Raw genomic sequence first — 13945 nt, forward strand, 5'->3', positions numbered from 1 at the left:
ATTTACCCCTAGGAATCCCTGGCTTCCCTTCACCACCAAAATCGCCTATCTACACATGCCAATTCGTCACGATGGCCTCGAGCGACGATAGTGACTCTGAAGGGTCTGTACATTCCTGTATCAACGTTGCGATACTTCCTGAAGACCTCGCAAGCGCCTGTACAGCTGACTGTACGCCCGAGAAGTGTGATAGCGCGACTGTACGCCCACATGAACCACCTTCGCTGGAACGAGGCAAACTTGTTAATAGCTTCTTTCTCCAGCTCTGGGGCGAGCCGGAATGGGCTCGGGCCAACTCTCAGTACGAATGGCGAAGGACCCTTTCCACCCAGCTAATTCAGCGCTTTGGGCCATTAGTTCATGGGAGGCAACGGGCCCGGCCCCAGAGGGCCACTGATACAAGAGAGAATTCCATTCCATGGCAACAACATACGAGGGTATCACGGAAGCCCTCTGCTTGCTTGTCTTGTAACAACAAACGAATAGCATTAGGCGAAGTCACACGGAACTTGCGAAGAGATAGGAGAAAGAAGACGAGGTCAGGATGCAAGCAGTGTGGGGTTGCGATTTGTAACTCTGATGATTGCTGGTACCTCTATCACACTCAAAATATATAGGCAACCGAAGTACCTTTCAAATAGGGCCATTGATTGGTCGAGAAAACTCTTGGCTGCCCCTGAGTGGTCAGGATCCCTTCTGTGAATGTATCTGTAGCCCAACAGCACTCGATGGGATAAGAAAGCTCGTTTGGCTGGTTTGACGCCACATAATATACGAAGTGGCTGGAGGGTAACTGGACTATGGCCTATCAACATGGATAAGCCACTCACCAGCCCACTGATAATCGCCAGCCTATCCACACCGCCAAACAAGACTGCAGAGGCTGGGGCAGTGACTATCAATGCCAGACAAGTCGTTGACTGGGCATCAGCGACGTCTGTTGTTGAGTGGTCGACTCCTACGAAAGCTGGTCAGCTCTGTGGCCACTTGAAGCTATTCACAGAACTCAGTCCAGACCACAACACTCGACGACTGCTGTTCAGAAAGATTAAAAAGGGCTTCAGTCAGCAGGCCTACCAATTGGCTGTCTCTGAGCACAAGGTTCGCCTGCTCCAGGCCCGAATTGACCGCATGGCACCCAGGAGGAAGAAGACTGTACAGACAGATCCAAATACCAGGTTCGCGACCATCGCCGACATACAGAGAGCTCAGGAGGACTCTGGCGACCGTCTCGTTAGTCCTAGTCGACTCGCAGGGGTCAAATCACCTAGTGAAAGTGGTGACTGTATTGTAGTGGCAGAAGAAGGTAGTTAATTAATTGAGTGTAGTTGGTGGTGATGTTTCGAGACTAAGTTGATTGGGGTGGCCAAATGCAGGGGGGGGGGGGCCAAATGTGGGTGCGTTGACTTACATATCACCGGCAGTGGATCTAAGCGAAGGCTCGTGGGCGGATCCCGGGAAGACAGTCCACCGCAGCGGAGTTCCGCTTCCCCATATCCACAATAAAGGAGCAGGTCTCAAACTATCACTTACCAAAGAGATCCAAAATAAAATAAAATAAAAAAAGGAAAGGAGGGCTGGTGATGACTTACTCGATAATTCACGCCCCTGCCCAGATTTGAACAGCGCGCCCCTCGGACCAGCACGGCTTCATTGGAGTATTTCTTTGTGTCGACTCTGCGTCAGAGTCGAAACCACTCGGCCAAATGGCCGGGGGTGCTGGTGATAGAATCAAGTGAATTGGCTCCCTAAGTAAGGGAAGAGAAGGAAGGCACGTGGGAGGAAGGAGCTGGATGTGGAAAGTTGGGAAGGAGCGGCTCAAGATTTAAGCTGCTGCCTGCCATGATCCATCGTAGCGCAATTACGACTGAGGAAAGTGTCAAACGCCCAGACACGCGATATGGGGTAGCTTATTGTTCTGCACGGACGGTGTCAACGCCACGAACTTCCTTAATCTCGACTACTGTGAGACGCCCCCTTACTTGCGATGTTTATAAGAAGCTGCTCATTACCTCTCGAAGAGAACATGTTGTTTCCCGCATCTTGTGCAATACGGCCACATCGCTCATTACTTCTCCTTCTTTTCGAACCAAGCCCTAGAGGCTTAGTCCCTTCCTTTGAGGCAACTGCTCTTCGTCCACTCCTTTTTTCAGATCCTGTGTACAGTTCTCTCAGTCAGCCACTGCCAACTGATAGCCGTCATCGAGACACCATCAAGATATAATGAAGATCTCGCTTAGCCTTGGTTCGGCGCTGGCTGCCGCCGGTATTGTTGAGGGGCATATCGCCGCTTGGGCTGATGGCATGTATTGCCGAGTGAGTCTCTCAGTGCCATGACCCATGGCTCCTCTCTTTGTGGTAAGCATGACGCTGAAGAAAGCAAATGACAGGGCGGGAACAACACCGCGGTAGACGATTCCAACACCAACCTGGTAGTCAACCCGCTCTACCAACTCCCGAAAGCCAAGTGGTGGATGCAAGCCGACCGCGGATGCGACAAGGTGCCCCCTCCGGCGGGCCAGTTCCTCAACTTACCCGCCCGGGGCAAGTTCACCATCGATCTCGGAGCCAACCGCGGCTGCACAAGCCTTTCCTACGGCGGCAAGACCGCGACGCAGTGGCCGGACTGCAGCGAACACCCGGAAGACTGGCACGCGCCCGGGCCGGGCAAGTGTCTCGTCGATAACCTGGACGGGAAGGGCGGGGCGATGCACACGCAGAACTACACCACCACGGCCGGCACAGCATTCGCCATCAGCTATCAGTCGAATATCAAGAAGGTTACGATGGAGAACCTCGTTGTTTTTTCAGTTGTCGAGCAGTACGTTCTGCCTGTCTGATGCCAAAAGGTCAGCCGCTGACGGTGGTCCAAAACAGTACCCCTTGGAAACGCGTGACTTCGTACCAGGTCCCGGACTTGCCTGCCTGCCCGGTGGGAGGTTGCTACTGCGCCTGGCTCTGGGTGCCAGATGGATGTAAGATCACCCTCGCTTATGGCCTCGCTTGGCGCATTTTGACTGACTCGTGAATCGCAGGTGGCCAGCCAAACATGTAAGTCATCGTGACCAGGCACGATCAGAGGAGAAGATGCTAACAAGCAGAAAAGGTACATGCAGAACTTTAGATGCAATGTTACCAACGCCGTGTCCACAAAGAGACTGGGCGTCGCTAAGCCGCCCGTCGCTTGCCGAGATGATTCGAAGAAGTGTATCGCTGGACCGAAGCAAATGATTGCTTGGAATCGTGAGTTGTCGAGTGGCGATGATGCCCTGATCGTCGCGTCCAAATGCTAAAGTCTTTGCAGAAGCCGAAGGAAACAACGTGCCGGATATCGGGTACAGTCCCGGGTACAACGCCAGGATGGGCTTCAAGCCAGGTGCTCAGAATGACATTTTTGTCTAGAGAGCATCGTCGGAACTTCGTCGCCAGTCAACCGTCTGCAGGGTTCCAGATCCGGATATGCACACCTTGACCGAGTGGAGAGCGCTAGCGAAGCTCACCGGTGACATGGGGCCCAGCCTGGATGGTTTTGCGCGGTGAATTATTTTCCATTTCTTGTACATATTGATGACCATAAGCGAGGGGGAGAAAGCACAAACATCATTTGCTTTACTCGTGAAAGGTACCGGGGCCTAATGCACGTATTGCCGAGCGCTTTTTCGCCAAAAGTTGCCTAGATTGATGCGAGGCTTCGAGTAGGGACCAGTGATGAGTGTTTGCGGAGAGATCATCGTGAAGCGGCATGCTAGAGGCATGACCTGATCTGAAAACTGATATTGTGAAATGACCTTATCATCTTGTATGCAGCTCGGTCCTTTCAAAATATAGTACGGCCGTACCCCTGCGAGGAAACGTGGCCGAGCACAAGGCCTAGGACGCTAGGAGCGCATCATCTTGTTGCAGTCGAGGAGGTGCAACATGGGCAAAGCTGTGCCACACCAGTGAAAAACGCTACTACACCGACATGCGCCCTCTCACCGAGAAGTCGTGGACGGGATGGTGCGATGGCAAACGACGTGGGGACGGCTTGAGGAGCGATTCATAGATATCTTGGTTGTGTGGGGGACCCAAGCATTTCCTGTCATCTGAAGTCAATGAGGGGTAATGCTTGTCATGGTCGACGTCATGACGTGAGACCATAGCTTTGACGGCGCGGGAACGGATGAACCCTAAACGCTTAAGCCAACTGCAAAGCCTTGAAGCCTCTGAATTGCTGGTCAGCCTTCTGCGCCAGCTTCAGGCCTGGGACTGGCTCATGGAAGGACTCTCAGGCTTATCGCAACCGGCTTCCGAGATAGATTGATTTTCCAATACCATCTGTGTCGTCTCAGGCTCTTGGGTGGCACACGCGGGGGGTTGGTTGCAGCAACCGGCAGTGGCACGTCGCTCCGAGCGCCCATCCCTCTCAGGGGCGCAAACAAGGCGGAATCTGTACTGAGTATGGGGTGTCAATTGTCATCAGCCAAGTCTCGTTATTCCTTCTAAGAGGCCTTGCTCTTCCCCCTACCACATCTTCTTCGCAGTATGCATGCACTAGGGGGTGTAATACAGCTCGATGTAGTACTCACGATGTTATATCTAGCATGTCGATCGAGAGGCGGAAACAGGGCCTCATGTTCGACGGAGGCGGCTTCTCCAAATCTCACATTCCGGACGGAGGAGGGCGGAAAGAGTAATCGTCCTTGGCCTCAGATTGCCCTCGCCAATAGGGACGTATCCGTGCACTGCCGATGCAGCACAGGACTGCCTGAGTATGGGGTTGGTGTTTCTCCCAAATTTGATTCGCACATCCTCAGAGTGAACTGATGAAGCCGTACCTTTGCCTCCGCAACACCGAAACAGGCAAGCGTATGTGTGGCGACGGTAGCAACCTGGGGCCAAACAACGTGGCCCCGGCATGGGCCGTTCCTCTGGCGCAGAGTTCCTTGTCGACCTTCAAGCCATACTCAATTGAGTAAACACGTTAGGGGAGCATGGGATGTTTGACCCGCGGGCCCTGGGGTTATCACTGAGGGACTGGCACCTCGGTCACTGTCGAGTGTCCAGCATGCTGGTGCCGGATGCATGGCCTTGCTTCCGCGGCGAAGCTTGACGGATACATTGCCAATCGCAATGAAACCGCCCGAACAGGTTGGCGCCAAGTTGCTGGAAATTCCGCGGTAATGAATTCATTGTAAGGCGTCCGCAGGCAACTTGCAGCTTTTTTTGTCATGTGAGGCTAGAGTGGTCGACGGACTGGTGGGTGAAGCGATGGTCCGAGTCCACCCTCCCACGATCCTAAGCGGTCCATCAGAGACGCAGGGTCGGTGACACCGACGAGTGTCAGTCCGACTCCTTTTCACAATAACCCCGGGAATCTTGTGCTCTTCTCCCCGTACATGGCCTTGGGCGGGTCGTTCATAGACTCGGCACAACATCCAATGGGATTCGTCCCAGGCTTGGTATTGGAGCTAGGCCCACGGCACTGACAGACTTTGAGGCTGCCGCGAGGGCTTGTTGGCCTTTCTGTCGTGAGATTGAGGCCATGTAAACGGGTGTGGCTGTAGAGTTCTTTCTTCTGGACTCCCGCTGCATAGCACGATGGACGAGTGAGTGCGTTGGCCCTCGCCTCACGATCAGTCGTCGGCCATAAGTACGTGTGGCCCTGCAGTGAACTCGATGGCTTTCTCTCCTTCAATCAGACCATTGGAATTGAGTCATCTTCAACAGCAAATTAGCAGTCAAACTACTCCGATTACGACGATACGTTTCAAAATCATCTTCCTTGTCATCAAATACCTTTGCAACTGCAGTATGCCTGCCTCAGAAGTCTCCGTCCTTGTCAACGGCGCTTCCACGACAAGGTTCGTTACCGTGTCTTACCTATCCCGCTGGTCCCCGGAGTCTGATCTGTTTTTAGAGCGACGACAAATCCAGCGGATCAGGCCGCACAGTCCCAGTCCCGTGTCACTGAATTTGTTGAGACGGATTCCAGCTTATACCGGAGACTCAGCCAGAACGTGCCGAACAGGACCAGGGAGTACGAAGCTCGTGCACGTGTCGCTGTGAGAGAAGTCGACGCGAGACTTCAGCAAGGCGCAAAATGATGCATTCCATCACGTGGTTTCTAGAAGCAAGCGATATACCTTTCGCTGTACTCGATGTTGAAGCGACAAATTCTTTTGTCAATATCGTCGTCAGAAGCAGGTGGAAAGTTCTCCATTGATGACGTGGAAGTTGGAGCGCCACATGGCGGAGGCCGGGACCTGCTTTGACGGGTGGGAAGGCACGTGGGGGGAGGATATCCTGACGCCTTACAGCAGGTCGCCTGAGAAACGGCTGGAGTTCTTTCTCAGTACACCTCAGTTAAGAACAAGGTACAAGGTACCCATGCGACCGGTTCATGGTCGTAGGAGAGGTGGCTCTTCTCTATTGAGATTGAAATTGGCAGGCACTGGTGCTTCCATGGAAGGTCGGAGATATTCTCGAGGCAGGAACCGCCCATGTGGGGATGTGCTGAACAGAAGGAGCAATGACCATGCTCGAGTAACAAGTGCAAGATCTGGCGTCAGGTGCGACTTTAGTGCTGGAAAGTTTTGGGCAGGACATTTTTGCGTTTTCGTAATTGCTTCATAGTAAGGTATCCCAAGTTGATTTTTCACAAAAGCACTGAAGCTTCGAACCTAAGGGTGAGGTATCGCGGGTACCGTACCTCGAGCACTGCATCCCGGCACCATGGACCCACTCGTCGCATCCAGGCCTCGTCCCGGGCCGACGTGGGGTCATTCTGCCCCATGCGGTTACCCATGTTCCGGGCCGAGCGCCTGAACGGAAGGCTTCCATGGGCTCGCAAGACATGAAGTTCGTTTAATCTGAGGCACATCGATATCATGTTCAGTCTGATAGGGATCTCTACAAGACCCAGAGCTCACGCGTCCACTGACCGCCGGGAAAATTAGTTCGCAGTGGGACAGGGCTTCCCGCCTTACTTTTACCCTCATCCCTGACTGACAATCACTCTACCTTAGGGGCTAGCATAACATAGCTGTCAACACAGGGGCTTCGGAAGTTCCGAAGTTGGATCGAAGGAAAAGGAAACAACAGCAACGTGAGCCACTTAATGGCCATGCCAAGTACCTTATCTCTATTCATCATGGTCTGACATTTGTCTCAGGGCCAGTGCCTTGGTTATGTACAACGTATTACCGCTTGGTTTTGTGCAAAGCTAAAGATCTTGACTACTAGCCTGCTTTAGTACAACCTTACCGTAGTTGACTTACCATCACATGCAGCGAATCTAAAATAGACAACGTCGCAAACGCTGTGAAGCAGATAGTGCATTACCTTAGTCTTCTGCACATGCCATCTGAACTGCAGTGCAGTAGCTTCTTGAGTCTGAGATGATGTATATTTTTCCCATGTTCCACAGCTATTTCCGTCAATTCAATTGAGTTTCACGGAGTCTTGGGCATAATTCCTTGTCACGACACGCGGCATAAGTCCATAAGGCTGAGGCTGGCCGGGCTTGTTTCTGGCTTCTGGTACCGGAATCCGCGGCTGCAACTGCTTTTATAAACAGAGACATGCGTCGTCGTTGTCTCAAGTCCGAGTCATGGAGAACATCACGGAATGAATCGACTTCACATCGTTATTGCAGTACTTCTCCTGCATACCTCGCTACCTGGGTACTTTTGACTCTGACACCAAAGCACCTGCTCCCAAAGCTTTCTTGTCGGGTTCTTCTGTTGAGACACGTACGATGCGCTGAATTGGCCTTGGCCGACTCTTGGCCAGCCTACCTCAGACATCGGTGAAAATGGCTGCTGGCCCCTGGGAACCGGTCAAGCTGAAAACGTGTCATAATTGCGACCGACGCTGACTCTCTAATTCCAGAAGCCTGCGAAACGAAGGACTCGTTAGTTGCCGATCAAGGGTAAGACTGTTTTGCGCAAGGATATTTCTACTAATTTGCCCGGAGAGACTGCACTGATTTACCTATTTTGGCCCAGTGTTGAGGCTCGGAGCGGGGCTCGAGACCAATACTTTCAGCGACCAACGCTTCTATATGAAGATCTTTGAGTCCGTAGGTCCCTGGAAGTCATTGTCGTTTTGATGGTTCTTGTCCGGCAGCCGAAGCAAACTTTCACGTTTCCTCTCAAGAGGCTGATATACCCACTGACCCGCGCGTGATGGTCTTCTCGACTTTCATGCTAGAACCCACATAGCTTTTGCGAGCGTCTACTCTCAAGTAATACTCGTTCAAGATCATCTTGTAATCGCTCTTGTAATCTTAGAGAAGAAACTTTCAGTCTGTCAGGAAAATCCCACCATCTATTATAGTAATGGAAATACTCAGTAGTCAAAGGTAAAACCTGCTCAAACGTTCTTATTTCTCTAAAAGGGCTATGCTTTACACTAAGGACCAGTGGTTTCAGCTGGGTCTCGAAGTAGCACCAGTACTGACGACCGTCTCAAATTCAGAACTCGCAAAAAAAGGGAATCTGACAAGAAGAAAGAAAATGGAAGCACTATCTAGGATAGAGTTCCTGTTCAATCAAAGAACTGGAGTTAATCCTACAGAAGACGTCACATTGGTGTGCGCGAGTATTTTTGAAAGTCCAGGGGCGCGACGAGAGAGAATCACTAAGGAGTCAGAAGAAATATCGGAGCATTTGAACGGAATTATCGATACTATTGTGGCTAAGGAAGGTAACTGCATCCTTACGCAAGCAGACCTGTTGGGGCTCGGGTACCAATTTTCAAAGCCTACCTAGGCTCGTTGTTACAGGCGGTAACGTAATTTCGTCAAAGTCTACTTGGGAATTATAGACACTTTCGGGAGAGTTGGTGGTTCATAGACTACCTTATAGGTAGAGCTTGTAGTGCGGAAGGTTTGCTCTTCATGGCTTATGCGCCGTGAACGTCTCACGGTTCAAATAAAGATAACAAAAAACCGACGATGTGCTATTACTTTGAGATCCCTGCTGCATGGTAGATATGAAACCATTCTTGAGAAGTGATCCTTCACAGTCGCAAGACTTTTTTGAAGTATTTAGTTTCTGCCCTCTTCTTCTTCTCCGTCCAAGGTGTCTTGAGTTATAGTGACTGTAATGAAATACGAACTTGAGAGACGCGGACGTCAAATTTGGCTCAGCGGAGACCCGTTTTAGTCCGGTGAGCTTTAAATTAGTTCATGGTATCCTTGGACGGGATCAGTGGGGCTTGTTGCCCGCTACCCCATCATGATCACCCTTCAAGCTCCACCGGGTGTTGCATCAAACCCAGGGTGTCTTCTAGAGCTTCTCATCTTCCGACCCCTACGAGGGAGGCATGCTGGTCTATCGATGAAAGACTATACGTAGTTTAGCTGGTGACTCACAGGCTCACGTGTGCTTACAACGCCGGGTCGCTGTACGCCTCGAAGTTGAGCTACCATTGTCTGAGCCCCGTGCGCAGAATCGGGCACTTTCGGAAGTCTAGCCCGATGCGACCAAATCATTCGCGATCTTCATGCCTAGGCCGCATCCTTCCGGAGCGACATAAGCACTATGACATTTGACGAAATACATATAACTATCAACCCCATGCGTAGTGCTCACATTTGGAGAACCCTTTGAGGCGTTAGCGCTGTACTGCATCCACCATAATGTCAATATCATACATCAAATCACTGTTGTTTAGGAATAGCAACACAGGTGCTAACGCAGAGGTATCATCACCTCGACCTTCGAGTCCGAGGTTGGTTCCAGAGCCTGACATTTCTGATACCCTCACGCTGCCAGACGGCCGGAAACTAGGCTATGCACAATTCGGGCTCTCGACCGGGAAGCCCATATTCTACTGTCATGGCCTCCCAGGCTCCCGCATAGAAGCTGGTCACCTTCATGAGGCAGCTTTAGATATGGGTGCTCGAGTCATTGCGACGGACCGCCCAGGAATGGGGTTGAGCACCCCTCAACCCGGACGAACGCTTCTCGATCACCCCAAAGACTTGGAACATCTTGCGACGCATCTCAAGCTGAAGGAATATGGAGTTCTGGTATTTTGGAAACCTTCGCCTTCTGTGACGCGACTGCTAATGTTTAAGAGGGCGTCTCAGGAGGCGGTCCCTATGCATTGGCTTGTGCGACCTCAATGCCCCGCGACAAGCTCAAATGCGTATCCATCGTCTGCGGCATTGGGCCGCCTGACATTGGCATGGGTGGAGCCGGGTGGCTTCACTGGATCGGTTTCAACTATGGATGGCGCTACGCCCCGCGAATTGCCGGATGGTTCTTCCACCAACAAGGACGCTTCCATATATCAGACGAAGAACGGCTCGAACTGCAGCTCCAAGATGCGGAGAAGAAGAAAGCAACGTTCCCGAAGCAAGAAGCCGGGATCTGGTCAGACAGAGCGATTGTGGGGCGAATGGTCATGGCAAGTCGACAATATTACGCTCAAGGGATCGATGGTGTAAGCATTGATGGTCACCTGGTCGGCACAGAGTTCGGATTCCGTATCGAGGATATTCGGCCTGATCTGCCTGTGCGGCTTTGGTATGGTAAAGATGACACGTTCGTCCCTATGAATCACGGAATACAAATTGCCAAGCGATTGGGAAGTAGAGTCAATCTTAGACTCGAAGACGACACGCATGCTAGTATCTTCTTCAATTGGAGGGGGGAAGTGTTGGCGGATTTGGTCAAGAACATTTGAAGTCTCTTCTGACTTTGCACGTCGTATCACTCAGCTTAACTCCGTTGAAAATATTCTCCACTTGAATCTCAATAATTATCATTTGCTCTTAGCAGAGTTCCATTGAGATCCAAAAAGCTTCTCTTACGTCGCTCGATTGTTTCAAGTGCTCATCATCGATGTAAAAGTCAGCCTTGGCTCAAAGCATTCTAGATATCAAGTAATTACTGCGAATGACCTCCCAGATCAATTAATCTTGTTTCTTTATATTACAGCGGGTGTAAAGTTGAAGGTGTTATCAGGGTGATCTGCTCATCTAAGCACGCACCACACGATGGCTGAATATTTCGGGTTACCAGAAGGGCCACGACAGTGCCAACACCAATTCCAGGCCACACAGGTAAATATTCTATGTACCATCTGAGGGGGAAAGAACCAATGTGGTACATGTGTATGTCCAGAAGTGAAAAGTCCCTGGTAATCCCACCCGACCGAATTCGACGTTTCAATTTGTATGTGAGAACAGAGGGTTGAACTAGCCTGAGGCGATTTTCAACTAGGGAATTTTTCATCTCCGTCCCCAATTGTTTGGAAGACTGACTCTAAGTAAGGGGGGATTAATAGCAGTTCTCTGATGAAATTATGCCAAGTAAGGTGAGTGAAGTTGGCTGTGTGGCACGGTGGGCAGAGTAGTATGCGGATGCGGGTGTGGCATGCATGGGTGAGGGCGGGCATGGTTGCTAAAAGACAGTCCGGCTGATCATGGGAAGTGATTAGGCTTGGGAAGGCCGTGAAGAGGGTCTCTGTCAGCTTTCAACGACAGGTAGAGGTACCTTTCGCTGATGAGCTTCTGATGCGGTGTGGTGTTAGTACGTCTGGGTTATGCCTGTTTCTGGTAGCCCTGGCCAAAACATAGCAGTGGCTTACGAGTAACGAAATGGTGCTGCTGGATAGAGCGACTAGGGGCTGCATTGCAGGCAGGTATGCAGGCAGGCAAGCACTAAAAGTTGTTAGTAGCATGGGATTTTCTGAATTACTAGGTATGTCAGTAAGGACAGGGAAGTTTTTAGCGAAAGGTATGCACGTCATCCAACCCACTTCAGATCATTCTGGTCATTCTCCTCTTTTCATCGCTGCCGAAAAACCCTAGATACTCAAGCCCAGAGTCCCTCGGTCGCGGTCGGTACCCCCACTCGATTATCTCGTTTCCAAGTTCGCGAAAACGAGATGTAGTAATTCAGATGGGCGCCCGTTTCGCCACGACGGCCCCAATGTGAGCCTCAAATCCAGCCAAGAATTTACTCAGGCGTTCTACCAAAGTCCCTTGCCAAGACAAATACATACCATCTTAATGTATGTTACTGAAGCGCCGCTTTTCAACTCGCATTCTCCTCTAGAATTGTTCTCTTTCTAAGTTTGCATTCCTTTATCTCTTCTTTGAAAAATTAAAAAGCTCGCTTATAGTCTAGACCGATCTTTCACATAGTCTACCAGTACTCATCAATGCGGCTTTCGTCTTAATTTCAGATTATAGGTCTTTGTTGGTATCACAGGCGTGATACATTTCCTCATGAGGGTGTATCTTCGGCAACAATCACGTCGATGTCCGTGATAATTGCTGTCGTTGTTCTTGTTACTTCCTATTACATTGTGGGCAGGGGTCGGTCGAAGTAGGTGGTGACGGCCTGGGTGGTTGCACCACCTTAACCGGCCGTGGTGACTAAGCCAGTTGTCCCACTTCGCCCAGGGCAGGCACCAGCCAGCCCACGATACCTGCCCATTGCTCCTTATCAGCCTTGCCGTTCCGACACTTGGATCTTCTAAAAGACTAAAAAGAAAGTAGCAGAAAAGAGTAAAACAAATTCTTATAAGTCATTTAAGGAAATATTTTCGATGAAACCGTTCGATGAAGCCGGTCCAAGGTATGTAATGAGGCATGCAGACCCGAGGGGTCGACTCAAAAGCTCATAACGTGACTTGTCCCTGGTATGTGGTCTCAATACTTTCTGAAGTACCAAGGCTAATGCCGCACTGAAGAACAGTGCGGGTCACAGAGAGAAAACACGGAAGGCCCTGTGCATCAACCACGTCAAGTTGCCATGATGAGCGCTCACGCTGCTGGAAATATCCCAAGCTATAGCATCGGAACCTCTGAAGACCCCAGTGGACACAGACTTCGAGTCAAGAAAGATGTCTCAAATACCATGCAACAATTACAGATCTGGTCGGATTATGGCCAGGGCACCAGTTCAAAACAGGTTCCTCGGGGGGGAAAGGACTTGAATGGAGTTGGCGCGCACTTCCCTGGCGCTGGGTCTATCGCAAACTTTATGAATATCAGAGAGCTTACCTACTCTTGATGATAAGCAAATCGGAATGCAAAGCGATTGTCTCAAATTCTGGTGCTCAAAGCTGTTTTCTTTGCAAAGGCCGAGGTTGTATTCACAATTGTTTTCCAATTGGACGCCTTCCTCCCATTTTCATCTAGCCCTTTTGGAAAAAGCGTTGCAGCTTTTGTTCCTGACTGATTTCACTCACAGTGAAACACCTTAAAAAACGCTGATCAACGACACCAAGTTGCCTTTTCTTGATCACAAGTACGGATCTTGATTAGTCCTTCGCAGTCCAAGCATAGAGAGCCTCGCCATATATTTCTCAATGTTTGCGTGAACTTCTGAGTCTCTATTTCAGACAAGATACCATAAATGCTAGATGAAGTCCTATTGTTGGATCTTGACGGAAACTATATGTACCCACAACTACCTAAATGCAGTAGAGGGATCTCTCTTTTGTATATGGCGCAACGGTACAATTCCGAATTCTGTCAGATCTCTGAGCAGTCGGCAGAAAAGATGGATCCGGAAGGCGGTATGGGCACTTACAAACGGCCCTTTCACTTATATACCACTTCTGGGAGATCGTGGGCTCTGCCCACAATCTCCTCCTTCCACCTCTAGACGCAGCAATAATAGACCATTATTGACACTTCGTTCCAACCGTACGGTTGCCCTGCTGACGTGTATACCAACACCTATCTTACTCAACACGAAGTTCCTACTGGGCTTAGGAAAATGGCTCACAGATATTCACGATTCGCGAAATCGCCGTTTCGACTTGGTCTCGTTACTTGCCATCTCATGCCTATCCGTCTGTTCGCTGAAATCCTTACGCCTTCGAATCTTTGGCCCTGACTGGAAGATAATAAGACTAGTATCAGCAAGTTGGCCCCAGTCGAAACATCCCGTTCACCCTAAGACTAGCTCCTCACAGCTAAAAGTAGCGCATCGGA

General features: G+C 50.5%; 2 protein-coding genes across 2 annotated transcripts; both read left to right on the top strand.

The window, feature by feature from the left end:
• The first annotated feature begins 1871 nt into the window (after nt 1–1871).
• Nucleotides 1872–3886, top strand: BDP81DRAFT_422810 (uncharacterized protein). Its single transcript, XM_060590028.1, has 6 exons — nt 1872–2316; nt 2391–2821; nt 2878–2975; nt 3036–3051; nt 3107–3243; nt 3305–3886. The coding sequence occupies exons 1-6, from the start codon at nt 2224–2226 to the stop codon at nt 3400–3402; spliced, it is 873 nt and encodes a 290-aa protein (XP_060447452.1). The 5' UTR covers nt 1872–2223; the 3' UTR covers nt 3403–3886.
• Nucleotides 3887–9578: 5692 nt separating this feature from the next.
• Nucleotides 9579–10898, top strand: BDP81DRAFT_422816 (alpha/beta hydrolase). Its single transcript, XM_060590029.1, has 2 exons — nt 9579–10018; nt 10069–10898. Exons 1-2 carry the CDS (start codon nt 9626–9628, stop codon nt 10675–10677), a joined length of 1002 nt encoding a protein of 333 aa, XP_060447453.1. The 5' UTR covers nt 9579–9625; the 3' UTR covers nt 10678–10898.
• The last annotated feature ends 3047 nt before the right edge of the window (nt 10899–13945 follow it).

Source organism: Colletotrichum phormii (assembly GCF_030913505.1).
Source record: "Colletotrichum phormii strain CBS 102054 chromosome Unknown BDP81scaffold_6, whole genome shotgun sequence".
Lineage (NCBI taxonomy): Eukaryota > Fungi > Ascomycota > Sordariomycetes > Glomerellales > Glomerellaceae > Colletotrichum > Colletotrichum phormii.

Bases quoted from the DNA above. Each gene is read 5' to 3' on its own strand.
- BDP81DRAFT_422810 (XM_060590028.1), top strand. From the start codon at position 2,224: ATGAAGATCTCGCTTAGCCTTGGTTCGGCGCTGGCTGCCGCCGGTATT. The intron at 2,822-2,877 runs GTACGTTCTGCC...GGTCCAAAACAG, and splicing joins GTTTTTTCAGTTGTCGAGCA to TACCCCTTGGAAACGCGTGA. The intron at 3,244-3,304 runs GTGAGTTGTCGA...AAGTCTTTGCAG, and splicing joins GCAAATGATTGCTTGGAATC to AAGCCGAAGGAAACAACGTG.
- BDP81DRAFT_422816 (XM_060590029.1), top strand. From the start codon at position 9,626: ATGTCAATATCATACATCAAATCACTGTTGTTTAGGAATAGCAACACA. The intron at 10,019-10,068 runs GTATTTTGGAAA...AATGTTTAAGAG, and splicing joins TGAAGGAATATGGAGTTCTG to GGCGTCTCAGGAGGCGGTCC.